Genomic DNA, 27900 nt, shown 5'->3' on the forward strand with positions numbered 1-27900 from the left:
TGCGGTAGAAAAAAAATCTGGGACCCAGTGGTGCATTGTGGGAACGCCATCTTAGTACACAATGTCCACCATGCCTCGCGGTAAGAAGTTCCTCACTCCTGGGTGAATTGGGACACTTGTTCCCCAGTGACAGTTCTAATACTGATGGAAGTGCCAGTGAAGATGAGTTTCAAGGTTTTGGTGAGGTAGTGACCGAAAGTAATGACCATAATATCGGTAATAGTGAGGAAAACCCAGACGACCCTCAGCCTTCCACCTCTGCTGCTGGGCCATCTTGTTCACGCTCAGTTGTACCAGAATCAAAGAGGAAACTCCTATTTTCCCAAATCCCAGATTCAGATGTGAGCACTGATGATGATAGTGATAGTGAATATGAACTACAAGCTCTTGAAAATAGTTCCAGTAGTGATAGTGAAGTGGAATATTCTCCAGTGAAGCGTCAGTATATACGACGATATATGCGCTCTGGTAGTGTGACATATGCTATTCCAAGGGGAAGGAGTGTATCTCGGAGTACATCCCGTGGCTGTACAACAGGAACAGACAGTGAAAATGACGAAGATACTGTTGCAATTGGGATGGAAAATGTGCAAGGTGGTGGTAGTGGTGGTGCCGGGCATGAGGCACCAACAGTGGGCCATGCTGCCACCCACACAGCTGCCACCCATGCCACTGCCGCCCACGCTGCTGCCACCCACACCGTTGCCACCCATGCTGCTGCCACCCACCCACCACACCAGCCTCCACAACCACAACCACCTGTCATTGTCCAGTACCCACCAGCAGACCGCACCTGGGATTGGCAGGAAGCTGTCAATTTTCTTCCAAATCTCCACCAGTTTGATGACAACCAAATTAGAATATGGCCATGTTGTACACTGGGAAACAATGCCACTGAACTAGAATGTTTCGAGTTATTCTTTGACAAACCCCTGATGGAAAGTATTGCCATGGAAAGTAAAACATACTACGAGTACATCATGGCAAACACAATACTTTCACCAAAATCACGTCTACACCAGAGGAAGGAGACAACTGTGGCTGAGATGTATCTTTTCTTTGCCACAATAATGCTTATGCCACATGTGTATAAGCACAGAGTGAAATCATACTGGTCAACAGACCACCTGATTGCAACCCCAGGTCTCAGTGATATAATGCCAGTGAATCAGTTTGTGCTAATGTTATGTATGCTTCACTTCTCAGACAAAACCAGGCCTTACAGAAACGACAGGTTATATAAGATTAGACATGTGTTTGTGAATCTGAAAGAGAAATTCAATATGTATTTTTATCCCTTCAGGAAGCTTGTAATTGACGAGTCTTTGATTCTGTTCAAAGGAAGACTCTCTTTCAAGCAGTACATACCAAGCAAGAGGAAATGCTTTGGTACAAAGTTGTTTGTGCTTAGTGACTGTTACAGTGGTCTGGTATTGGATATTACTGTGTACACTGGAAGTTATACATTGCAAAATACCAGGAAGTTATTGGGCATCTCTGGTGATGTGGTTAGAACAATGATAGAACCATACCTTGGTAAGGGGCATATATTATATACAGATAACTGGTACACAAGCCCCACACTCTGTGATTTTTTGCGAGTGAACATGACAGATGTGTGTGGCACAGTGCGTGCAAATCGGAAACATATCCCCAGGTTTGACGCTGGCACTCGTAGAGGTGAGGTGCAGGCGTTTGCTGCCAATGACATCATGGCATTTCGGTGGCATGACAAACGAGATGTCACACTGTTGTCATCAGTTCATCCTAATGAAATGGCAGACACTGGCAGGCAGCATAGAGAGAGCAATGAATCCATTCTAAAACCTGCAGCTGTGATTGATTACACCTTCAATATGCATTCAGTGGACAAATGTGACATGCAGATTGGGTTTGCTGATTGTGTTCGCAAGAGTTATAAGTGGTACATAAAACTCTTTTTCCATCTTCTGGACATTTCCATGCTGAATGCTTATAATATGTGTAAGATGAGGACCAGAAACAAACCACCATACGGCGAATTCTGTTTGTCTGTCATCAGACAAATAATATTCAAGTACCAAGGAACAACACCTGCAATAGACCGCCCACCAAATTTTCAACAACTTCCTTCTCGTTTGAAGCATGGTGATCACTTCCTGGTAAAACTGCCAGCTACTGCTTTCAAGAAAAAGGCTCAGAAGAGGCGTTACGTCTGTGCACATACAAGAAAACGCCCACAACAACGCAGAGACACTCATTTTATGTGAGGAATGTAAAACACCACTGTGCATGACACCATGTTTCAAAGACTTCCACAGGCTGCAGAACTTCTAGAAACATTCCCTGTGACTGTATATGTGTATATAAAACATAGAAAAATAGTAATAAACAACATTTCATATCTTTTGTTTGTGTAAATATTTTCTGTAAACAAAACAATGACAACAGTGTTTATGCCGTTATTGTGTAGTATTGAAAAAGAAATAACTTACAAAATACTGATCATATTGGTCTCACAGGCCATAAAAGTTACTTGGAAAAAGAAAAATTAAAAAATAATAGAAAATAGTACAGGTCCTCCATCACAAATCCGGCATCATTGGGACCTGTAGTGTGCCGGATTACTGAGTTTGCCGAATTACAGAGTGGTTAAGTTAGAATACACTTAATAAAATTAACCAACTTGACTTACACAGTTCATTGAACATGGGCACAAATTGAACATTTCCGCTACTTTGAGCTCAATTTCAAGGTACTTTTCGTCATGAAAGCAATCAAAATCATGTTTATTACTGTAATATATCTTCCATTCTATCAAATGAATCCAAAAAAATGAGAATACAACCATAAAAACCATACGAAAATATACTGCAAAGAGGCAGCTAATGGCTGAGAAGTGAACTCCCTTATTTATCATCAGTCTTTTTTATTTTTGTTGTACGTTAAGAAGCATCTTTCCATCATACATTGCCCAAGTTTCAATGAGATAGCCCAACAAATGAGAAAAAAAAAATATTTACCAAAAATCATATATGGCAAGCCCAAGCCAGGTACTGGAAATAAGTCACTTTGTCTGACTTTTCTGGGTTATCCTAGGTTCTCTATACATACACTGCTATGTATGATAATCTATGTGACTGTATTTATGTATACATGAATAAACTTATTTACTTCTAGTCTGTCAACTGAGTACAAGAAACCGCCCATTCACTTATTTTCGCTACTGTGAACGCAATTTCAAGGTACTTTTCGTCATGAAAGCAATCAAAATCATATCTATTTCTGTAATATATCTTTCATTCTACCAAATGAGATCAAAAAAATGAGAATATAACCATAACAACCATACAAAAATATACCACTAAGCAGCCGCTAATGGCTGAGAGGTGAACTCCGCTATTTATGGTCTGATTTCTTTCATTTTTGGTGTACGTGAAGAAGTATCTTTCCATCATACATTGCCCTAGTTTGAATAAGATAACCCAACAAAAAACTGAGAAAATAATAATAATAATAATATAATAATAATAATAATAATATCTTTATTTACTACACATACATGTACAAGGTATACAGGCCTAGCTGACATCAGTGACATACTACTGTATAGAAAGGCACTTTGTTATGCTGAGTATTTCAAGAAAATTAGGTCAGTGTCCCAGGATAACACCCACACTAGTCGACTAACACCCAGGTACCCATTTACTGATGGGTAAACATAGACAACAGATGTAAAGAAACACGCCTAATGTTTCTACCCTAGCTGGGAATCGAATATTTACCAAAAATCGTATATGGTTAACCCAAGCCAGGTACTAAAAATAAGCCACGTTGACTTTTTTGGGGTTATCCTAGGTTCTCTACACATATGCCGCTATGTGTGATAATCTATTGAGAGAAAATAACTTTTTTGTTTCATGTTTATGGTGGAGTACGAGTGTATATCATAGTTAGCCCTGTGCTACACTCCGTTTTCTCTAACATAAGCCCCCAAGACAAGGATAGGAGAATGGTATTTGTTTACCATATCCTGTTCATACCTCCGTCGAACTGCTCAGTGTTATGCCAAATATTATTCATTCTGGAGTATTTAACATGTTTTATGTTATTTATATTGTTTCTTATGTCATATTAGATCAATTGTGATAGGCAAATAAGCTGTACTGTTGATATTAGCATAATAATAAAGCATATTCTCCTGCTTCATGAGACTGAGCTCATGGCAACCGACAGTGGCTTCAAAGCCACCTTATCTTTAATGGATAATGTACTGTGTAGGTGCTTTACATAATGAGAAGCATTTCTTTTATTCATTGGAACCATGGCTTGGGCTAAAAGTAAGCAGGTTAAAACAATAAATGGAGAAAAAGAAATTGGAATGACTTATGCAGCAAGTAGCACCACCAAACAGTACCAGCAGGTTGGTGTGGCGACCCTGGAAATTTGAAATTATGCTAGCCAAAATTAGTGCCGAATAACTGAAGGAACCGAATAACTGATTGCCGGATTTGTGATGGCGGACCTGTACATAAAAAAGTAAATAAAAGAATACGGGGTGACGGCAGTCAGCGATGTTACCAGATGTTGTTCACTTTTTGTACACTTCACGCCTCCATATCTCGATAAGTATTGATGGTAAAAAATTTTTGTTTAGCCTATAATGTTTAGAAAAAAAAATATTTTTTCATAAGAAAATTTTTTTTTTTTTTTTTTTTTGAAATTTGGCCAACCCTGAGAACAAGTCTCTGAGAGGACCTGCCGACCCCCAAAGGGTTAAGTCCTGGAGGTGGGAAGTACAATGCCTGCAATTTAACCCTTTGAGGGTCCAGACCCCCAATCTGAAAATTCCCCAGAGGGTCCAAGAATTTAAAAAAAAAAAAAAAAAAAAAATCTTTTGAAATGGTAGATAATTTTTTTCTGAAGGTAATAAAACAAAAAAGCATGAAATTTGATCAAAAACTGACGAAATTATGCTCTCCTGAATTTTGCTGTGTCAGCAAATACAGTGGACCCCTGGTTTACAATCAGCTCCCAATGCGACCAATTATGTAAGTGTATTTATGAAAGTGCGTTTGTATGTGTATGTTTGGGGGTCTGAAATAGACTAATCTAATTCACAACATTCCTTATGGGAACAAATTCGGTCAGTACTGGCACCTGAACATACTTCTGGAATGAAATGATATCGTAAACCGGGGGTCCACTGTATTTACACATCGGCAATTTTGCCCAATTTGAGTCCGATTTTCAGCCAATTACATTGTTCCAGTTGCCCAATTCTTAGCTATTTCACTAGTATGTGTTCCATTTTATCTACTGAGCACAAGAAATTGCCCAATCAACTATTTCAACTATCCAATTAAGTGATCAGAAATTGGTAATTTGGCCAATTTCACACAAAGTTCAAAATATTCCAATTTCAAAATAGGGTCAAGAATAAACAATTCAAGCATTCCTGGCACTAAAATAACATTTCCTCTGTTAGTTAGTTACATTTCCAGGCTTTACACATGAATTTCATTTTGATTTTTATTCAGAAAAAGAATTTATATTCACACCAAAAAATAGAAGATTTGCTGTTATGCAATATTGTAATAACTGTATAAATAATGTCAACACATTCGTGAATGCCCATTAGACCCACCAGCTGACATGTATTGGATACATGATGTGATTTGTTTACTCTTGAACATCAGTAAAAATCTAACATTTCTGCTACTCTGTGCTCAATTTCAAGCTATTTTCAGTACTAAAACCCATCAAAATCATCCCTATTTCTGTAATATATCTTCCTTTCATATATATCTTCTTTTCATGCACTGGCCAGGGAGGTATACCATCTTTTAGGAGTGAAGAAGAGCAGAATGTAAGTGTGGTGGAGGTACGTGAGGCATTACGTAGAATGAAAGGGGGTAAAGCAGCTGGAACTGATGGGATCATGACAGAAATGTTAAAAGCAGGGGGGGGGGGGATATAGTGTTGGAGTGGTTGGTACTTTTGTTTAATAAATGTATGAAAGAGGGGAAGGTACCTAGGGATTGGCGGAGAGCATGTATAGTCCCTTTATATAAAGGGAAAGGGGACAAAAGAGATTGTAAAAATTATAGAGGAATAAGTTTACTGAGTATACCAGGAAAAGTATACGGTAGGGTTATAATTGAAAGAATTAGAGGTAAGACAGAATGTAGAATTGCGGACGAGCAAGGAGGCTTCAGAGTGGGTAGGGGATGTGTAGATCAAGTGTTTACATTGAAACATATATGTGAACAGTATTTAGATAAAGGTAGGGAAGTTTTTATTGCATTTATGGATTTAGAAAAGGCATATGATAGAGTGGATAGAGGAGCAATGTGGCAGATGTTGCAAGTATATGGAATAGGTGGTAAGTTACTAAATGCTGTAAAGAGCTTTTATGAGGATAGTGAGGCTCAGGTTAGGGTGTGTAGAAGAGAGGGAGAATACTTCCCGGTAAAAGTAGGTCTTAGACAGGGATGTGTAATGTCACCATGGTTGTTTAATATATTTATAGATGGGGTTGTAAAAGAAGTAAATGCTAGGGTGTTCGGGAGAGGGGTGGGATTAAATTATGGGGAATCAAATTCAAAATGGGAATTGACACAGTTACTTTTTGCTGATGATACTGTGCTTATGGGAGATTCTAAAGAAAAATTACAAAAGTTAGTGGATGAGTTTGAGAATGTGTGTAAAGGTAGAAAGTTGAAAGTGAACATAGAAAAGAGTAAGGTGATGAGGGTATCAAATGATTTAGATAAAGAAAAATTGGATATCAAATTGGGGAGGAGGAGTATGGAAGAAGTGAATGTTTTCAGATACTTGGGAGTTGACGTGTCGGCGGATGGATTTATGAAGGATGAGGTTAATCATAGAATTGATGAGGGAAAAAAGGTGAGTGGTGCGTTGAGGTATATGTGGAGTCAAAAAACGTTATCTATGGAGGCAAAGAAGGGAATGTATGAAAGTATAGTAGTACCAACACTCTTATATGGATGTGAAGCTTGGGTGGTAAATGCAGCAGCGAGGAGACGGTTGGAGGCAGTGGAGATGTCCTGTCTAAGGGCAATGTGTGGTGTAAATATTATGCAGAAAATTCGGAGTGTGGAAATTAGGAGAAGGTGTGGAGTTAATAAAAGCATTAGTCAGAGGGCAGAAGAGGGGTTGTTGAGGTGGTTTGGTCATTTAGAGAGAATGGATCAAAGTAGAATGACATGGAAAGCATATAAATCTATAGGGGAAGGAAAGAGGGGTAGGGGTCGTCCTCGAAAGGGTTGGAAAGAGGGGGTAAAGGAGGTTTTGTGGGTGAGGGGCTTGGACTTCCAGCAAGCGTGCATGAGCGTGTTAGATAGGAGTGAATGGAGACGAATGATACTTGGGACCTGACGATCTGTTGGAGTGTGAGCAGGGTAATATTTAGTGAAGGGATTCAGGGAAACCGGTTATTTTCATATAGTCGGACTTGAGTCCTGGAAATGGGAAGTACAATGCCTGCACTTTAAAGGAGGGGTTTGGGATATTGGCAGTTTGGAGGGATATGTTGTGTATCTCTATACGTATATGCTTCTAAACTGTTGTATTCTGAGCACCTCTGCAAAAGCAGTGATAATGTGTGAGTGTGGTGAAAGTGTTGAATGATGATGAAAGTATTTTCTTTTTGGGGATTTTCTTTCTTTTTTTTTGGGTCACCCTGCCTCGGTGGGAGACGGCCGACTTGTTGAAAAAAAAAAAAAAAAAAAAATCTTCCTTTCCAACAAATGAGACCAAGAAACCACAATTACAACCGTAATTGCCATTATGCACTGCGTGCTGCATAATGACAATGAGGATTTGTTTTATATGATGCACACTTACCACACAGATGTGTTCTCTCATATCTAGGCCCAAATTTACCGCTCACATCTTATCTGAGTGAGCTGAGCTCACAACGTAGTACTATGGCTTGGACCCTGGCTTCAAAGCCATAAAACTATGGGACGGACCCTCAAAGGGGTTAAAGGAGGGGTTTGGGATATTGACTGTTTGGAGGAACATCTAAACTGTCGTATTTGAGTGCCTCTGCAAAGACAGTGATTATATATGAATGATGGTGAAAGTGCTGAATGATGATGGAAGTTTTTTCTTTCTTTTTGGGTTTTTCTTTCTTTCTGGGTCACCCTGCCTCTGTGGGAAATGACCAATGTGTTAAAAAAAAATTATTGTTATTATATTGTTCACAAGATGCAGCTAAGCCATATGGGTTATAAAGCACCACAAGGCTGGGGCAAACTACTGGCAAAGGGCAGTTGTGTGACAAATGAACTTACAAAGTTTTTTCTTTTTTCTTAACAAACCGGCCATATCCCACCAAAGCAGGGTGACCCAAAAAGAAAAACAGAAGTCATTCTTTTTACATTTAGTAAAACACTGGCCATCTCCTACTTACCTCAATGGGAGATGGCTAGTGTTAAAAAAATGATTTTCATTATTATTTATACTGTATTTTATATTCACGGGGATGTGCTAACGCATCAGGGTCATACACAGTCTGATAAACTGGAGGCACACAGGTTTGATCGAAAGAAAGGGAGGGCAGTTTCAATTCTTTGGATGAAGAACCCTTCATCAGCACCAGGGCATCCCCAGTGTAGAGCCCAACTCTCTGAGGTTTGCTCATGTAATACAAATGTAAACTATTAAACCCAACAATGTTATCAACACTGTACATATTAGTGAGATTTATACATAGAGTAAAACATTGTTTTCCCTGTATAATTATTTTCATCAGGTTATAAATAACTGGGTAATCTTACTCTGACAACCTAGAATGTAAAATTCATTTTCTTGTTGCTACGATTACTAAACTTTAACTTACCTGTCCCTTCTTTTTCTTTCCCTTTCTTCTCTTTCCTTTATTCTTGTTTCTTCTTCTTCTCGGTCTCTCTTCTCTCTCATTTCTGAAATAAATAAGCACTGGTCTCATTCACAAATTTTCCAGTTAAGTGAAATTTCAATTAATATACCCAATAATAAAGACAGCAAAATAAATTTCTACACTGTGTGCAGAACAAAATTAAATTTATTTCACTTTACCTTTCACCACTTTCTCATAATCATTGGGCCATATTGGGTCATATTCATTGATAAATTTCCATTCAGGGTCACTGGAGCCAACATATGGGGATGTTCCTGATGTTCTTCCAAACTCCTGCCAGTAAATACAAGTACTGTAATAATAAATATTTACTACCAGAGAACAAGGTCATTTCCTTATTTTTGTGCTTTTAGTGCAAGATCAAAATATTCATTGTTGCAAAGGGAGAATACCACAAAAATAATACTGTACTGCATTAATATAGCTTAGGTCAGTAATGATATGAGATATTGACACACTGGTAAAGGGTACACAAATAACCCGCACATAAAAGACAGAAGCTTACGACGACGTTTCGGTCCGACTTGGACCATTGACAAAGTCACACTAACAGAGGAGGAGCAGGACGGCTATATATAGGCAGGAAGAGGTGGAGGTAGTAGTAGTGGTAGTAGTAGTGGTGGTAGTAGTACAAGAATTGTATATAATACCGACAGGATGAAATGACACATGCACAACACCCGGGCATCCCCACCGTAGACGTTTCGCCATCCAGCCAGCCACTGGATGGCGAAACGTCCACAACAAAGACAACCAGACGCCGCACATGTGTCTAATTTCATCAGTAGATGTAGTAGAAGAAGAAGAGGTAGTAGTAGTGGTAGTGGTAGAAGTGGGAAATAAGGAAGACGAGCCAGTCAAATACAAAGGAAGGGGAGCACTGCAAGAGAGCTAGAAACCCACAGAGGGAGAGCAAGCGCACCGAGGTGCGTGAAAGGGGAAGTGGTGAAATAAAATAAAGAAGGAACAGAAACACGAGACAGGAGAGAGAAAGACAACCCAGAGGAGAAAAGGAGAGAGGAAAGGGGAAGAGGAAGAAGAAAAAGAAGAAGAAGAAGAAAAAATGAGGATTCAGGTTAAGTCACAGGTCGATCTCTTTCTGACAGACTTAGGGAGCACAAAAATAGTGTTAGGCTTGCCGACACTAACAATGCTCTTTTCTGTCACGTCAGAGATCATAGCCATCCTATTGACTGGTCTTCTGCTAAAACTGTCTTCCCTACTTCCAACTCGAACAGTCGCCGTTTAGTTGAATCCTCTCTTATACACAACTTTCCTTGTATGAACCTTAGCCCTGGCTTCGTCTCTGTAGATGCCTTCCTCTCCCACTACATTGTAAAATGCTCCAAACTTCAGAACACCCGTGACTTAACCTGAATCCTCATTTTTTCTTCTTCTTCTTCTTTTTCTTCTTCCTCTTCCCCTTTCCTCTCTCCTTTTCTCCTCTGGGTTGTCTTTCTCTCTCCTGTCTCGTGTTTCTGTTCCTTCTTTATTTTATTTCACCACTTCCCCTTTCACGCACCTCGGTGCGCTTGCTCTCCCTCTGTGGGTTTCTAGCTCTCTTGCAGTGCTCCCCTTCCTTTGTATTTGACTGGCTCGTCTTCCTTATTTCCCACTTCTACCACTACCACTACTACTACCTCTTCTTCTTCTACTACATCTACTGATGAAATTAGACACATGTGCGGCGTCTGGTTGTCTTTGTTGTGGACGTTTCGCCATCCAGTGGCTGGCTGGATGGCGAAACGTCTACGGTGGGGATGCCCGGGTGTTGTGCATGTGTCATTTCATCCTGTCGGTATTATATACAATTCTTGTACTACTACCACCACTACTACTACCACTACTACTACCTCCACCTCTTCCTGCCTATATATAGCCGCCCTGCTCCTCCTCTGTTAGTGTGACTTTGTCAATGGTCCAAGTCGGACCGAAACGTCGTCGTAAGCTTCTGTCTTTTATGTGCGGGTTATTTGTGTATCGTTCCAGTCACGGTATTGTGCCTTTTTGTTATTTATTTACTGGTAAAGGGATTCAGTTACAGTTATTAGAAGCCTTTATTGATGAAATCAATCAATTAGTAATGCACTATTTCAATTCATCAATTAGTTGTGGGAAATTTGGTACATTATACAAGCACTGTTAAAGTTATCTGTTCTGCTGGCATATTGGTATTTTCAAATACTGCATGGTAAAACCCCTCATTAATGGACCTCTCGTGAATGTATTTTGGTAATTTTGGACCAAAAAAAAAATGGGCCCGATAAACCTTGGAAGTATCACATAAAATGGAAAATAAAAAAGTCAATAATTCTAGATATTGTCCATATTTCATCTTAATTTTTTATCCAATGCACTTATACTTTCTGTATGTACTCTGTATGCATGCATATAGAGCTTACATTTGTTTGGTAAAGATTGAAGACTTACTATTTACATTGTATTAGTTGTGAGTTTATGTCAGGTGTATGAAGGGTGGCCAGCCACCGACCCAATGAGAGAGGCCCCAGCCCCAGCTGAGCGGAAAAGAAAGGGAGGAGGTATTGACTGAGAACCAAGGAGGGAGGCACTAATGGTTGTGTGCCTTCACTGCATTCCTCATTGCCTCTTCATCCCTCACTGCCTCCACCCACCGATTCACTGCCTCCCTCCCTCCCTGCATATATATAAAGAGTTTTTTCTTTTTTGTAGAGAGGGTCGAAAATTTATACTATAGATTCCATTAGTATTTACATTGTGTTAGTGGTTGGACAGCCAGGAAGGTGAGGTGGAGTGATGATGCTGGAAAGGCAGAGAGGTGGATCAGTGTAGGAGCCTAGGAGATGTTCTTCTCCACAACACCTTCATTCAGTTGTATTCACAAATGTACCCACTCTCCCTCTTACATTTGCCCACCTACCCCACCCACCCTCACACAAACATACACTCATACCCACCTCTCACACCAACCATCTTAAACCCAGCCTCTAACAAGCACCCACCTACCCAACCATCTCTCATACCAATCTCTCACCTATCCACACACCCTTATGTCCTCTCTTGTACTCACCCTCTCATACCCACCCCTCACACCCAACCCCTCTCTCTCTTACCCACCCACATTTACACCCTCACCCACCTGTCTTCTCATATCCCCTACCAACATGCCCACCCAAACTTTCTGAAACTCACCCTCTCAAACCCAACCACCATTACACACACACACACACACACACACACACACACCTACCTACCTCCATTCTCGCATTCCCTTTCTCACACCTTCACTGTACTATTTTACAGATTACTATGTACTGTATGTCCAGTAGTGTCTCCAGAACCAACTATTATGAAAAATGTATTTCATAATTTGGAAACAACAGACAATCAGCAATAGCATACACTCCCATTCCCCACTGCTAGTCCATTAATTAGAAAGTTCACTGTACAGTGGACCCTTGGTTATCGGCGGTAATCCGTTCCAGAAGGTCAGCCGATAACCGAAATGGCCGAAAACCGAATTAATATTTCCCATAAGAATTAATGTTAATACAATTAATCCGTTCCAGACGAAAATATTCACAAAAAAAAATATAATTTTTTTAACAATTATGTAAGTTTTACATACCTTTATCGAAGGCTAATGCTGGCTTCTGGAAGACAGGGAGGAGGAAAGAGGGAGGAGTTAGTGTTTGGAAGGAAAATCCCCCTCCATAAAGACTTGAGGTAGCAAAGCTATCTCTGGGGTTACTTCCCTTCTTTGTCTTTTAATGCTACTAAGACCAGCTTGAGAGTCACTGGACCCCTGCCTCACAACAAATTTGTCCATAGAGGTCTGTTTCTGGCATCTCTCTAAGATTTCCCTGAAGTGGGACAGGGTTTTGTCACTGAACATGTTGCAGATATGGCTTGTTTCAGCTTGGTCAGTGTGGTGTTTCTCTAGAAAAGCTTGCACCCTAGTCCACATTGCACACACTTATTTAATCTGTCATTTACTACTACAGTACATTCATTACTAACCTTAAAATATTTGTAGTCTTAATGCAGGGCAAGAGGTGAGTAGTATTTATTTGTAGGAAGTCTGTGTAGGTAGCAGCAGATGTAGGTACAGTACATGTATGTAGCCCTCCCCCCTGGACTACACTACACAGCTATATAACAATACACAGCCATATTATTACACTACACAGCCATATTGTTACCATATTCACTGAGTTTAATCATTTCTAACAACTATCTTTTGATGCCATCATAAACAAAGGGAAGAGTAATGAATAATTCATGCCAAGAATTGTAAACAAATGCATATGAAGGGCGGTTACTGCACCAGTCGCCAGATTCACAGTTTTCTCTAACGCTGCATCAGAGAAAACGTAATGTTTACTCTCCATCCCACTCTCCACTTGATAACATATAAACATTGCATGTTTATATGCTACATGATACATAACGTGTTTCTTATATAATTTTGAAGAAAATACACCTACCATCCGACTTACGACCTGCTCGACTTACGACCACTCGACTTACGACCGTGTTTTTTATGCCAAATTTCTGGGAAATAAACAACAATTTGTGTTGTACACAGTGTTTATCCTAAACCTTACAGTATAAAATACAGTACTAACAACATAAAAAGTAAAGTAAAACATGAAATACCAAAATAAAACAATAAAATAAAGTCATTACAAAAATGTTTTGTTGATATTCAGTAGTAAAGTTCGACTTACGACCATTTCGACTTACGACCAGTTTCTCGGAACCAAACTCGGTCGTAAGTCGGATGGTAGGTATATCATAGATGGATTAATGAAAATGTCTATATTAACGTAAAATAAGACATTTAATGTGGCAAAGAGTGATTATTAAATATACATCGCATATAATAAACATTGCATGTTTATATGCCATGTAACACGTTTCTTACATAATTTTGAATATATAATAGATGGATTAATGAAAATGTCTATATTAACGTAAAATAAGACCAGTGATTATTATTAAATATACATCGCATATAAACATTGCATGTTTTCATATATACTATGTAACGTATTTCATTGGGCCCACGGTTGCTTATTTTGCAGTTGTACTCGATCAATAACCACAAAAAAATGGATAATAGCAAAATGGTTGGATGAATAAGCCGAAGCTTCCTCACTCGCCCAGAGACAAAGCCAAACTGACTTGCAAGCGGCCCCAGCCAGTGGATGGATCCCTCCCAAATGGCCAATAACTGAATTAATGGCTGATAACCAGGCGCCAAAAAAACGCCGATAATCGAGTTGGCCAATAACCAGGGGTTCACTGTATTTTATGGAGGTCTCTGACTGTCTAAGCTATGTAGATTTGGTCACAGTTATTACATGGGATGGTGTATAACCCTGTGGTGACTTGAGTTATATTGGTGGAGTTTCTGTCTGGTGATGTCCTTGATTGTAGTAAAGACAGTGATGACTATGTTGAATCTGCTGTTAGAGATCTTGGAGATGTTTCTCACAATGGAATTTTTAGGGAGGACTAAGTCTCTCTTATTGGTGGTGTTATGTCTGGAAGAGTTCATAATGTTATTGACATATTGAGGTTTGTGTAGCTTGGTGAAAAATTTCCTCATGGAAAGAGTATTCCCAGCAACAATATTGCCAAATATATCTACACAATTTTCTCCAACAATAAACTCAACACAGTCACCATTGTTTCTACTACCATCAGGGACATCACCAGACAGAAACACCACGAACATAACTCAAGTCACTGTAGGTGTATACACCAATCCATGTAACAAGTATGAGCAAGTCTATTAAGGTGAGACAGCCAGAGACCTCCATAAATACACTTCAGACCAGTATGCCAGAAGTATGGGCAACCTTAACAACACCTGCAACATACACTGAAATTACCCCAATCACTTGATGAATTTCACTGGTGCACTACTAACTGAAGATTGAGACACTTATGCAACATATGGGAATCTTTATTAAGGAAATGTTTCGCCACACAGTGGCTTCATCGGTCCAATACAAAGCAGAAATGTGTAAGGAGAGGAGTTTGAGGTAATCAGCCCCTTAGGCTGAGGGAAACATTTCCTTAAAGATTCCCATACATTGCATAAGTGTCTCAATCTTCAGCTTGTCGGTTTTCAAAACCATTCATCAAAAGCACTACTAACTGCCAAGGATAACGACACTGAAGAAGATAACTTGAATCTGCACTCATCAGTATCTCCAACAGTCTCAACTGAAACAACAGTTTCTACACTTTAGCTGAACCTCTGGCCATTAAACTTCTAGAATTTTTGGAAATTGACAGGACTTGTGCCTCACCTGTTCTTCACTTCACCTCTACTCACTGCTCTTCAGATAATCACTCTCACTTTCCAGATTTACCCATTTGTGACTTGATGAAGCCCACTGTACAGGTGAAACATCACCAATAGATTGTAAATAACTGCTTCTGTGTTTATTTACCACCCTTAGAGTAATACAATACAAAAAACTTGCTCCACTATAAAATAAGCCTATCACTGAACTAAGTAGTTCAACCTAAACATATGCCCCAGTACAAAAAAAAAAATTACTATTTTACTAGACTAGGCACATAAAAAAATAATTAAAACAAACAGTGGAACCTCAAATTTCAAACTTAATCCATTCCAGGAGATAGTTCTAAGGTCAAAAATTTTGAAAGGCGAAGCAACATTTCCCATAAGAAATAATGGAAATACAATTAATCCGTTATAGAAACCCAAAAATATTCACAAAAAAATACATTTTATAGATAGTATCACATTATAGTTTTACATACACAACAAATATAGGGTACAATTATTAATAAATTTAAATAAACATATAAAATAACATTTCTACTTACCTTTATTGAAGACTGGTGATGGCATCTGGAAGATAGGGAGGAGAAGAGAGGGAGTTGGGGTTAGTGTTTGGAAGGGGACTCCCCCTCCATAAGGATTTTAGGTATCAAAGTTCTCTCTGGGGTTACTTCCCTTCTCTGTATTTTAATGCCACTAGGACCAGCTTGAGAGTCACTGGACCCCTGTCTCACAAAATAACTGTCCACAGTCCTCTGTTTCTGGAGCTTCTTTAAGATTTCCCTAAAATGAGACATGGTTTTGTCACTGAACTTGTTGCAAAGATGGTTTGTTTCAGTTTGCTCAGGGTGGTACTTCTTCACAAAAATGTGGACATCATTCCACTTGGCGCAAATCTCCTTAATCTTTGAATTGGCATGCAACTTCCTTGCCTTCTCACAAATAATCGTCTTTGAAACACTATCACTTGCAATCTCTTTATCCTTGATCCATACCAGCAACAACTTCTCAACCTGATCGACTGTCTGTGGTCTTTTTTTGGTTAGCATATCAACACCTTTCGCAACATCAGCTTCCTCGATTTGTTCTTTCTTTGCCAGGATAGAAGCGATGGTAGACGTGTTTTTTCCCGTACATCCTGGCAAGCTCAACAAGTCACACACCACTCTCATACTTCTGTATTATTTTGTTCACATCTATGGTGTTTTTCACTTTCTTTACCACCAGCAAGTTTCTTTGGGCCCATGGCAGCTTATTTCACAGCCCCACAAGCACTAAACACAATGAATTAATCGTAAAATGTTTGAATGGGACCACAGGCTAGTGTTCACTCAAGCATCAACAAAGCCAGACTGGCTAACGGCGCCTGAGTGCGGATGCGGACAAAGCAGGCTGGCAGACAGGCCCAGTACCCGGCGGTTCGAAAGCAGGGGTGAGTTCGATAATAAGGACCAAGTTGGTTCGAAAAAAGTGGTTGATTTTCGAAGAGTTCGATAAGCAATACTTTCGAAATTTGAGGTTCCACTGTATATGTACAGTAGGACCCCCATATCTGCAGGGGATACATTCCAAGGACCTGCATTGGATATCGAAACTGCGAATAGTAGCAAACCCTATATACAGTGGACCCCCGCATAACGATCACCTCCGAATGCGACCAATTATGTAAGTGTATTTACGTAAGTGCGTTTGTACGTGTATGTTTGGGGGTCTGAAATGGACTAATCCACTTCACAATATTCCTTAAGGGAACAAATTCGGTCAGTACTGGCACCTGAACATACTTCTGGAGTGAAAAAATATCGTTAACCGGGGGTCCACTGTATATAAGTCCTATACATACCTATTATAATGTTTAATTGATAAATTATACACAAGAAGTGGAGAATTATCACTTTTTCACTGATGGGAAGCACTTCAAAGCTTCTCTTGGGATTTGAAGAACTGCCAGCCTCTCTACTTTTGTGCTTTGGGGCCATTATTATGCAAAATTAAGAGGTATTTTTGGGCCACAGTAAACCGATGATAACTGAAACCACGGATACTGAATCAGTGGATACTGGTGTTCCACTGTATATGAATTATAACTACTGTCTTCCAAATATTTACTACGAAAATGATATTACTGTATAGGCAAGCTAAATGTCATGTTATATGTATAATCCTCCATAAAATAAAATATTGTAACAATCCTCAATCCTCAGGTAATTTATGAAACTGCTTAACTGAATTAATCTGATGATGAGTGAATATACTGGTTGTGTCAGGAGTAGGAAGCCAGTCTAGTAGAAGGTCACTCTGTGCTGTCAGATGATGATGATGAAGACCACTGTCTATAGTAACCCTGTGTCAGGGATAGGAAGTTAGTGTCTTGTGGTGGGTCATTCTCTATAGTCTGATGTGATCATGAGTGTCTGTACTGAACCTGTGAGTGGCAGTACAGTGCAGCAGATTACCTAGTCTTCCTCTTTCTTAATATACACTAAATATGGTGTGATAAATTGTGTCAAAATTTTCATGCCGGACATTTACCTATGTTCAGCACTGAAATTGCCATAATTATTTTTTCCACATGTGCTGGGTCATTTGTATGAGAAGTTCATTTTCTTTTTGTTTTCTTTACTACAATGGTTGTCTCCCACTGAGGAAGAATGACTCAAAAATAAAGGAAACATTTTTACGATCGTTAATTTAATTGCTGTCTTGAAGACACCATAATTTAAATGGCCCTCTAAATGTGACATCCTCACCCCTCTCTCAGAGCACAGGCACTCTAATTCCCACCTCCAGGACTCAGATATGGCTAACATTTTCCTTGAATCCCTTTATGTTACCTTGCTCACACTCCAACAGTATATCAAGACAAAATCTACTCATCTTCACTCATTCTGTCCTAACATACTTACACAAACCTGCTGGATGCTCAAGCTCATAACACTCAAAACTTCATTTACCCTTTTCCTCCAACCCATCCTAGGCTGACACGTCCCCCTCTTTTCTTGTTCCCCAATTTATACGAGGTCTGACACAAAAAAAAAAAAAAGAGACTAACCCTATAGCTCAGGAACCAAGAGTGGGAGGGGAGAAACAAAGAGAAGATTATAGAACATGTTCTAACCTGTCACAGTGAGACAAGGCTCAACTCGATCGCTTCACTCTTTCACTCTTCACTTTTCCTCCACCACAGGATCAAATCTCGCCAGTAAAATCCTAGGTGCCAATGCCCAAGCGAGTAATTATTTTGAGGGGAATTTCCCAACTTCCTTCTATCTTGCACCAACCAAGCTCACAGAAGTCACCACGATTATTAAGTCACTTAAAAATAAATCAGGAAATATGGCTCACGACCTGCCATTATTGTACAAACGACCGGCTCATGTTTTTTCGCCCACTATATCATTACTCTTTAACAAATCACTAGAAACCAGCACTTTCTTGACACTACTCAAGATAGTAAGGTTTACACCAATACACAAAGGTGGTGACCCCACAGACATAAAAAACTACAGGCCAATATCAAGCTTACCTTTGCTATCCAAAATCTTCAAGAAACACATGCACAAGAGATTATACTCTTTATAACAGCACAAAGCATCCTCAACCCCTGCCCATTTGACTTCAGGAAAAGCAGATGCACAAACGACTCAATTGTAAAAATGCTAGACCTGCTTTACACAGCACTTGGAAAAAATGAATATCCACTAGAACTCTTTACAAACCTAAGGAAAGCTTTTGATACAGTAGACCACAGCATCCTACTCCACAAACTTGGTCATTATGGTATAAGAGGCCACTTACATATTTCAAATCCTACCTTACTAACAGATATCAATACAGGGAAGTGTCCTTGGCCCCTTGCTCTGCCTCTTATACATCAGTGATCTTCCTAACATATTATAACAACTTAAACCTATTCTCTCTGGGAACGACATGACTTATGTCATCTCTCACCCTAATCTTGCTTCACTCAACACTACTGTTAACGAAGAGCTAGTAAAAATATCGACCTGGATGGCTGTCAATAAACTTACACTTAATATTGACAAAACCTTGTACACTATGTTTGGGAGCAGAACAGGTGATGCCCAACTGAACATTATGAAAGACAACACTCTTATTTCTAAACATAATGAGAGCAAATTTCTAGGTCTGCACCTTGACAGCACCCTGAAATTCAACACCAATATCCAACACATAACTAAAAAAGTAACCAAAACAGTTAGGATCCTCTCAAAGATATGTTACTATGTACCAAAATCAGCCCTACTCACACTATACTATTCACCCATCTATCCCTACCTTACCTATGCTATTTGTGCCTGGGGATCAATGCCAGCAACCCACTTAAAGCCAATAATAACCCAACAAAAAGCTGCAATAAGAATTATCAGCACCCCCTCCACCCCCCCCCCAACTCTTCAAAAACCTAAACTTACTCACTGTATAGAACGTCCACACCTACTACTGTGCAACCTACATTTACAGAACCACAAATTCTAATATTAACCCTGAACTAAAGCACTTTCTTGATAGTTGCAATAGGACTCACAGACAGTACCAGACAAAAAAATCTCTATGGCAGTCCTTGTGTCTGGCTAAATCTCTTCAAAAACTCAATGTACACAAAAGGACCTAAAATCTGAAACTCACTGCCCAAAAACTCTAGAACTGCAGACTCAACCACCATTTTCAAAACTACCTTTAAAAAAACACTTTGCCTCCCTAACACACCCAATCATCACCTATGTGAAAACCACCTATTCTCTTTTTTGTATCGTGAACACATCCAAAACAAAATAGACTTACTCTCGATACCTGTAATTCTCCCTATTTTACACTTGCACTCACCCAAACAATTTTTATTTATTAACACATCAGCTGTTTCCCACCAAGACAGGGTGGCCCAAAAAAGAAAAACTTTCATCATTCACTCCATCATTGTCTTGCCAGAGGCATGCCTACATTACAGCTATAAAACTGCAACATTAACACCCCTCCTTCAAAGTGCAGACACTATACTTCCCATCTCCAGGACTCATGTCCAGCCTGCCAGTTTCCCTGAATCCCTTCATAAATGTTATCATGCTTACACCCCAACAGCGCATCGAGTCCTAAAAACCATTTGTCCCTATTCTCTCCTGTCTAACACGCTCACGCATGCTTGCTGGAAGTCCAAACCCCTCGCACACAAAACCTCCTTTACCCCCCTCCCTCCAACCTTTCCTAGGCTGACCCCTACCTCGCCTTCCTTCCACTACAGAATTATATACGTACTCTCGAAGTCATTCTATTTCGTTCCATCCTTTCGACGTGTCCAAACCATCTCAATAACCCCTCCTCAGCCCTCTGAATAATAGTTTTAGTAATCTTACACTGCCTCCTAATCTCCAAACTATGGATTCTCTGCATTATATTCACACCACACATTGCCCTCAGACATGACATCTCCACTGCCTCCAGAATTCTCCTTGTTACAACATTCATCACCCATGCTTCACACCCATATAAGAGTGTTGGTATAACTATACTCTCACACATTTCCCTCTTTGCTTCCATGGACAAAATTCTTTGTCTCCACAGACTCCCCAGTGCACCACTCACCCTTCTCCCCTCATCAATTCTTTGATTCACCTCATCCTTCATAGACCCATCTGCTGACATGTCCTCTCCTAAATATCTGAATACATTCACCTCCAACATACTCTCTCCCTCCAATCTGATATCCAATCTTTTATCACCTAATCTTTTTGTTATACTCATCACCTTATTCTTTCCTATACATTATTCACTTATAATTTTCTTCTTTTAACCCTTTGACTGTCGCAACCCCCAATCCTGAGGTGTCTCCTGGTGTCGCAAAATTTAAAAAAAAAAATTATTTTTTCTTATGAAATGATAAGAGAATCTTTTCCCGATTGTAATGACACCAAAAAAACTAAATTTGATGGAAAACTGACGGAATTATGCTCTCGCGAAGTTAGCGACCTCGGCGCTGTTTACAAATCGGCTATTTCGCCCACTTTGAGCCCTATTTTCGGCTAATTCCATTGTTCCAGTCGCCCAAACTCATAGCTATTTCTTTAGAACTCCGTTTTTTCTATCGATTGAGTACAAGAAACTGCCCATTTACCGATTTCAACTACCTAATAATGTGGTCAGAAATTTGCAATTTGGCCAATTTCACGAAAACTAAAAAATATGACAATTTCAAAATATGGTCCAGAATGAACAATGCAGACATTCCTGGCTCTAAAATAACATTTTCTTTGCTCATCAGTCATGTCTCCAGGCCCCTCTGATATTACTCTTGCTTTCTATTTTGAATTTTTATTCAAACAAAAAATAGAAGATTTACTATTATGCAGACTACTGCAATACTGTAATAATTGTATAAATAACATCAACCCATTCATGACTGCATATTAGAATGGCTAGTTGGACATTTATTGGACAATGGCATCATTTGTTTACTTTTGAACATTGGCAAAAATCAAACATTTCCCCTACTTTGAGCTCCATTTCTAGGTTCTTTTTACAGTAAAATCAATCAAAATCACCTCTATTTCTATAATATGTTTTCCATTCTATCAAATGAGACCAAGAAAATGAGAATACAACCATAAATACTATACGAAAATAGACCACAAAGTCGGCATTTTAATTAAAAAAACGGTCGGAGTTTTTTTTTCTCATTATGCACTGTGTGCTCCAAGATTTTTTTTATATGGTGCACACTGACCACACAGACCCATTCTCTCACATGTGGGCCTACCAGCTTTGTCCTGCTTGATTTGAAGCCGCTAGAATTTATGAGTATATATACGTCAAACACGGTACCTCGTAAGACGTATATGTACGGCCGCGACAGTCAAAGGGTTAAATACACTACCAAATTCATCCACCAACTTTTGCAACTTTTCTTCAGAATCTTCCAAAAGCACAGTGTCATCAGCAAAGAGCAACTGTGACAACTCCCACTTTGTGTTAGATTTTTTCTCTTTTAACCCTTTGACTGTTTTGGTCGTATACATACGTCTTACGAGCCAGTGTTTTGGACGTACATATATATACTCAATAATTCTAGCGGCTTCAAATCAAGCAGGAGAAAGTTGGTAGGCCCACATGTGAGAGAATGGGTCTGTGTGGTCAGTGTGCACCATATAAAAAAAATCCTGCAGCACGCAGTGCATAATGAGAAAAAAACTGCAACCACTTTTTTCGATTAAAACACCGACTTTGAGGTCTATTTTCATATAGTATTTATCATTGTATTCTCGTTTTCATGGTCTCACATGATAAAATGGAAAACATATTACAGAAATAGAGATGGTTTTGATCAGTTTCACGATGCAAAGGACCTCGAAATTGAGCTCAAAGTAGCGGAATTTTTTTTATTTTTACCAATGTTCAAGAGTAAGCAAATCACACCACATATCCAATACACGTCAACTGAGAAGTCTAATATTCTTTCACTAGTGCACTAATATTATTTATACCATTTTTACAATAATGCAGTAGTCTGCATAACAGAATTTTTTTTATTTTTTGTATGAACAAACAATCAAAACAGAAAGCAACAGTAATATAAGAGGGGCCTAGAGATGTGACTAATGAGCAGAGGATGTGTTATTTTAGTGCCAAGAATGTCTACATTGTTTATTCTGGACCCTATTTTGAAATTGGCATCTTTTTTAATTTGCAGGAAACTGGTCAAACTGCCTATTTCTGATCACTTTACTGGGTAGTTCAAATCGGTAAATGGGTGGTATCTTGTACTCAATTGATGGAAAAAATAGTTCTAAAGAAATAGCTATGAGTTTGGTCAACTGGAACAATGAAACTGGCCAAAAATAGGGCTCAAATTCGGCAAAATTGCTGAGACAGCTAACTTCGTGGGAGCATAATTCCGTGAGTTTTCTACCAAATTTCGTACTTTCAGTGTCATTACCATCGGGAAAAGATGCTCTATCATTTCATAAGAAAAAAAAAAAAATTCCAAAAATTTTTTGACGTAGAATGACAATTTCAGAAAGGGGCTTGAGACAGTCAAAGGGTTAACCCCACACCTCTTGCCAAGACCCTCGCATTCACTTCTCTTACAACCCCATCTATAAATATATTGAACAACCATGGCAACATCACACATCCCTGTCTAAGGCCTACTTTTACTGGGAAATAATTCCCCTCTCGCCTACATACTTTAACCTGAGCCTCACTATCCTCATAAAAACTTTTCACCGCTTTCAATAACCCACCTCCTATTCCATGCATTTGCAACATCTGCCACATTGCCCCCCTGTCCACCCTGTCATATGCCTTTTCCAAATCCATAAAAGCCACAAAAACCTCTTTACCCTTATCTAAATACTGTTCACCTATGTGTTTCACTGCAAACACTTGGTCTACGAATCCCATACATTTCCTAAAGCCTCCTTGTTCATCTGCTATCCTGCTCTTCACCTTACTCATAACTCTATCAATAATAACTCTACCATACATTTTACCAGGTACAGTGGACCCTCGAGTTCAGAACTTATTTTGTTCCAGACAGCTGTTCAAGTGCTGTTACCGAACAAATTTCTTCTCATCAGGAATAATGTAAATTAGATTAATATGTTTCAGACCCCCAAAAATACACTTACAAAAGCACTTACAAAAATACACTTACATAATTGTCGAGTTGGGAGCAGTTCTAAACTCGAGGGTCCACTACTCAACAGACTTATTCCCCTATAATTTTTATACTCTCTTTTGTCCCCTTTGCCTTTTTACAAAGGAACTATGCATGCTCTCTGCCAATCCCTAAGTACCTTACCCTCTTCCATACATTTTTATTAAAGAAAAACACTAACCACTCCAAAACTATATCCCCACCTGCTTTTAACATTTCTATCTTTATCCCATCAATCCCAGCTGCTTTACCCCCTTTCATTCTACTCACTGCCCCATGCACTTCCCCCACACTCACAACTGTTTCTTCCTCACTCCTTTTATTTATTTTTTTTTTTATTATCACACTGGCCGATTCCCACCAAGGCAGGGTGGCCCGAAAAAGAAAAACTTTCACCATCATTCACTCCATCACTGTCTTGCCAGAAGGGTGGTTTACACTACAGTTTTTAAACTGCAACATTAACACCCCTCCTTCAGAGTGCAGGCACTGTACTTCCCATCTCCAGGACTCAAGTCCGGCCTGCCGGTTTCCCTGAATCCCTTCATAAATGTTACTTTGCTCACACTCCAACAGCACGTCAAGTATTAAAAACCATTTGTCTCCATTCACTCCTATCAAACACGCTCATGCATGCCTGCTGGAAGTCCAAGCCCCTCGCACACAAAACCTCCTTTACCCCCTCCCTCCAACCTTTCCTAGGCCGACCCCTACCCCGCCTTCCTTCCACTACAGACTGATACACTCTTGAAGTCATTCTGTTTCGCTCCATTCTCTCTACATGTCCGAACCACCTCAACAACCCTTCCTCAGCCCTCTGGACAACAGTTTTGGTAATCCCGCACCTCCTCCTAACTTCCAAACTACGAATTCTCTGCATTATATTCACACCACACATTGCCCTCAGACATGACATCTCCACTGCCTCCAGCCTTCTCCTCGCTGCAACATTCATCACCCACGCTTCACACCCATATAAGAGCGTTGGTAAAACTATACTCTCATACATTCCCCTCTTTGCCTCCAAGGACAAAGTTCTTTGTCTCCACAGACTCCTAAGTGCACCACTCACTCTTTTTCCCTCATCAATTCTATGATTCACCTCATCTTTCATAGACCCATCCGCTGACACGTCCACTCCCAAATATCTGAATACGTTCACCTCCTCCATACTCTCTCCCTCCAATCTGATATTCAATCTTTCATCACCTAATCTTTTTGTTATCCTCATAACCTTACTCTTTCCTGTATTCACCTTTAATTTTCTTCTTTTGCACACCCTACCAAATTCATCCACCAATCTCTGCAACTTCTCTTCAGAATCTCCCAAGAGCACAGTGTCATCAGCAAAGAGCAGCTGTGACAACTCCCACTTTGTGTGTGATTCTTTATCTTTTAACTCCACGCCTCTTGCCAAGACCCTTGCATTTACTTCTCTTACAACCCCATCTATAAATATATTAAACAACCACGGTGACATCACACATCCTTGTCTAAGGCCTACTTTTACTGGGAAAAAATTTCCCTCTTTCCTACATACTCTAACTTGAGCCTCACTATCCTCGTAAAAACTCTTCACTGCTTTCAGTAACCTACCTCCTACACCATACACTTGCAACATCTGCCACATTGCCCCCCTATCCACCCTGTCATACGCCTTTTCCAAATCCATAAATGCCACAAAGACCTCACTCCTATAAGATGTTACTCCTCCTTGCCCTATACACAAAATTACAGTTTCTCTATCTTCATCAACATTTAACAATTCCTCAAAATTTTCCCAAACAACTGTAAACATAAATTTCCTAACATAGTTATTGCCTAATTAATCTTAAGTTAGTCCTAAGTTTGCCTGAAATACTCTGCCAATATAGGAGGTTTTATGGAAACAGTGTATCATGCTGCAATAAAACCATTCCCATTACTAAGTTTACTAACTATAATACAGTGGAACCTCTACTTACGGGTTTAATCCATTCCGTGACCTTGCTCGCATCTGGACTTTCTCGTTTGCAGAGTCAATTTTCCTCATTTAAATTCATTGAAATGAAATTACTCCGTTCCCGTAGAATTCAAGGCATGACAAAATACTTCAATAATTTCCCTAATATCAATTCTACAGCTTATTTATCTATCACAATTCATCTAATGAAATAATAAACAATATAAATAACATAGAAATCTGATATATACTCTAGAATGAATAAAATGTCATTCATGTAGTGGTATCAGCAGCGGCAGCGGTGGACGAGTTTGTCTGGAGATAGGACAAAATACTCCTTGAATAATTTCGTTAATATCAACTCTATGGCTTATTTATCTATCACAATTCAACTAATTTGACATAATAAACAATATAAATAACATAGGAACCCGATATATACAGTGGAACCTCTGCTTACGAACTTAACTCATTCTGTAACCTTATTCGTATCCTGATTTGTTCATATGGTGAGTCGATTTTCCTCATTTAAATTAATTGAAATGCAATTAATCCGTTCAAGCCTCTCAGGAGGCATAACAAAATAACACTAATATCAACTCTGCTGCTTAGTTATCTATCATATTTCATCTAATATGAAATAATAAACAATATTAATAACATAGAAACATGATATATAGTATAGAATGAATAAAACAGGCCATAATATGGGGAGTGATAGCAACGCCGGCAGCAGCATCCTGCCGCCATGTACTCTCCCACTCTAGTATCTTCCTAGTCCATAACCCCACACCTAGCTTGTGTTTATCTATGATCAGTGGTGAGGTTGTCACACACGTAACCACAGGTGTGGTCAAGACAGATGTATAGTATATAGGTGAAGATGTGATCACTGTGGCCTAGTATGGGCCAACAGGCCTGTTGCAGTGTTCCTCCTTCCTTAAGTTCTTATGTTCTCAGTGGTGGTGGTGGCTAGCTGTCTCGCTCTCTGCTGCTGCCTTCTTTGTTTCTCTAGCTTTTTTCATAGTTTCTAATCGCTTCCTGAGCTTCTTGCTGATTGTATGTGAATACTGTCTCTTTGGGCGAGGCATTGTGTAAGAAATTTGTACAATACAGTGGACCCCCGGTTATCGGCTGTAATCCATTCCTGAAGGTCAGCTGATAACCGAAATGGCAGATAACCAAATTAATATTTCCCATAAGAATTAATGGAAATAAAAGTAATTCGTTCCAAACAAAAATATTCACAAATTTTTTTTTTTTTTTTTCAACAAGTCGGCCGTCTCCCACCGAGGCAGGGTGACCCAAAAAAGAAAGAAAATCCCCAAAAAGAAAATACTTTCATCATCATTCAACATTTTCACCACACTCGCACATTATCACTGTTTTTGCAGAGGTGCTTAGAATACAACAGTTCAGAAGCATACACATATAAAGATACACAACATATCCCTCCAAACTGCCAATATCCCAAACCCCTCCTTTAAAGTGCAGGCATTGTACTTCCCATTTCCAGGACTCAAGTCCGACTATATGAAAATAACCGGTTTCCCTGAATCCCTTCACTAAATATTACCCTGCTCACACTCCAACATATCGTCAGGTCCCAAGTACCATTCGTCTCAATTCACTCCTATCTAACACGCTCACGCACGCTTGCTGGAAGTCCAAGCCCCTCGCCCACAAAACCTCCTTTACCCCCTCTCTCCAACCCTTTCGAGGACGACCCCTACCCCGCCTTCCTTCCCCTATAGATTTATATGCTTTCCATGTCATTCTACTTTGATCCATTCTCTCTAAATGACCAAACCACCTCAACAACCCCTCTTCTGCCCTCTGACTAATGCTTTTATTAACTCCACACCTTTTCCTAATTTCCACACTCCGAATTTTCTGCATAATATTTACACCACACATTGCCCTTAAACAGGACATCTCCACTGCCTCCAACCGTCTCCTCACTGCTGCATTTACCACCCAAGCTTCACACCCATATAAGAGTGTTGGTACTATTATACTTTCATACATTCCCTTCTTTGCCTCCATAGATAACGTTTTTTGACTCCACATATACC

At 39.5% G+C, this 27900-nt stretch overlaps 1 protein-coding gene across 11 annotated transcripts in view; it reads right to left on the reverse strand.

Annotated features, from left to right (window-relative positions):
* Positions 1–27900, reverse strand: part of Spf45 (splicing factor 45) — a 234094-nt gene that overhangs the window by 135674 nt on the left and 70520 nt on the right. For 9 of the 11 annotated variants that reach the window (XR_011392857.1, XM_070091877.1, XM_070091909.1 and 6 more), the window contains 2 exons: positions 9067–9184; positions 8849–8930 (listed from right to left, as the gene is read on the reverse strand). Coding sequence is in view for 10 of the 11 variants with exons in the window: in XM_070091877.1 (XP_069947978.1) it covers positions 8849–8930; positions 9067–9184 (200 nt within the window). In the remaining variant the exon portion in view is untranslated. The remainder of the gene's footprint in view (positions 1–8848; positions 8931–9066; positions 9185–27900) is intronic. The other 2 variants (XM_070091882.1, XM_070091924.1) reach the window with 1 other exon arrangement.

The sequence above is a fragment of the Cherax quadricarinatus genome, chromosome 3 (assembly GCF_038502225.1).
Source record: "Cherax quadricarinatus isolate ZL_2023a chromosome 3, ASM3850222v1, whole genome shotgun sequence".
In the NCBI taxonomy this organism is placed as follows: Eukaryota; Metazoa; Arthropoda; class Malacostraca; order Decapoda; family Parastacidae; genus Cherax; species Cherax quadricarinatus.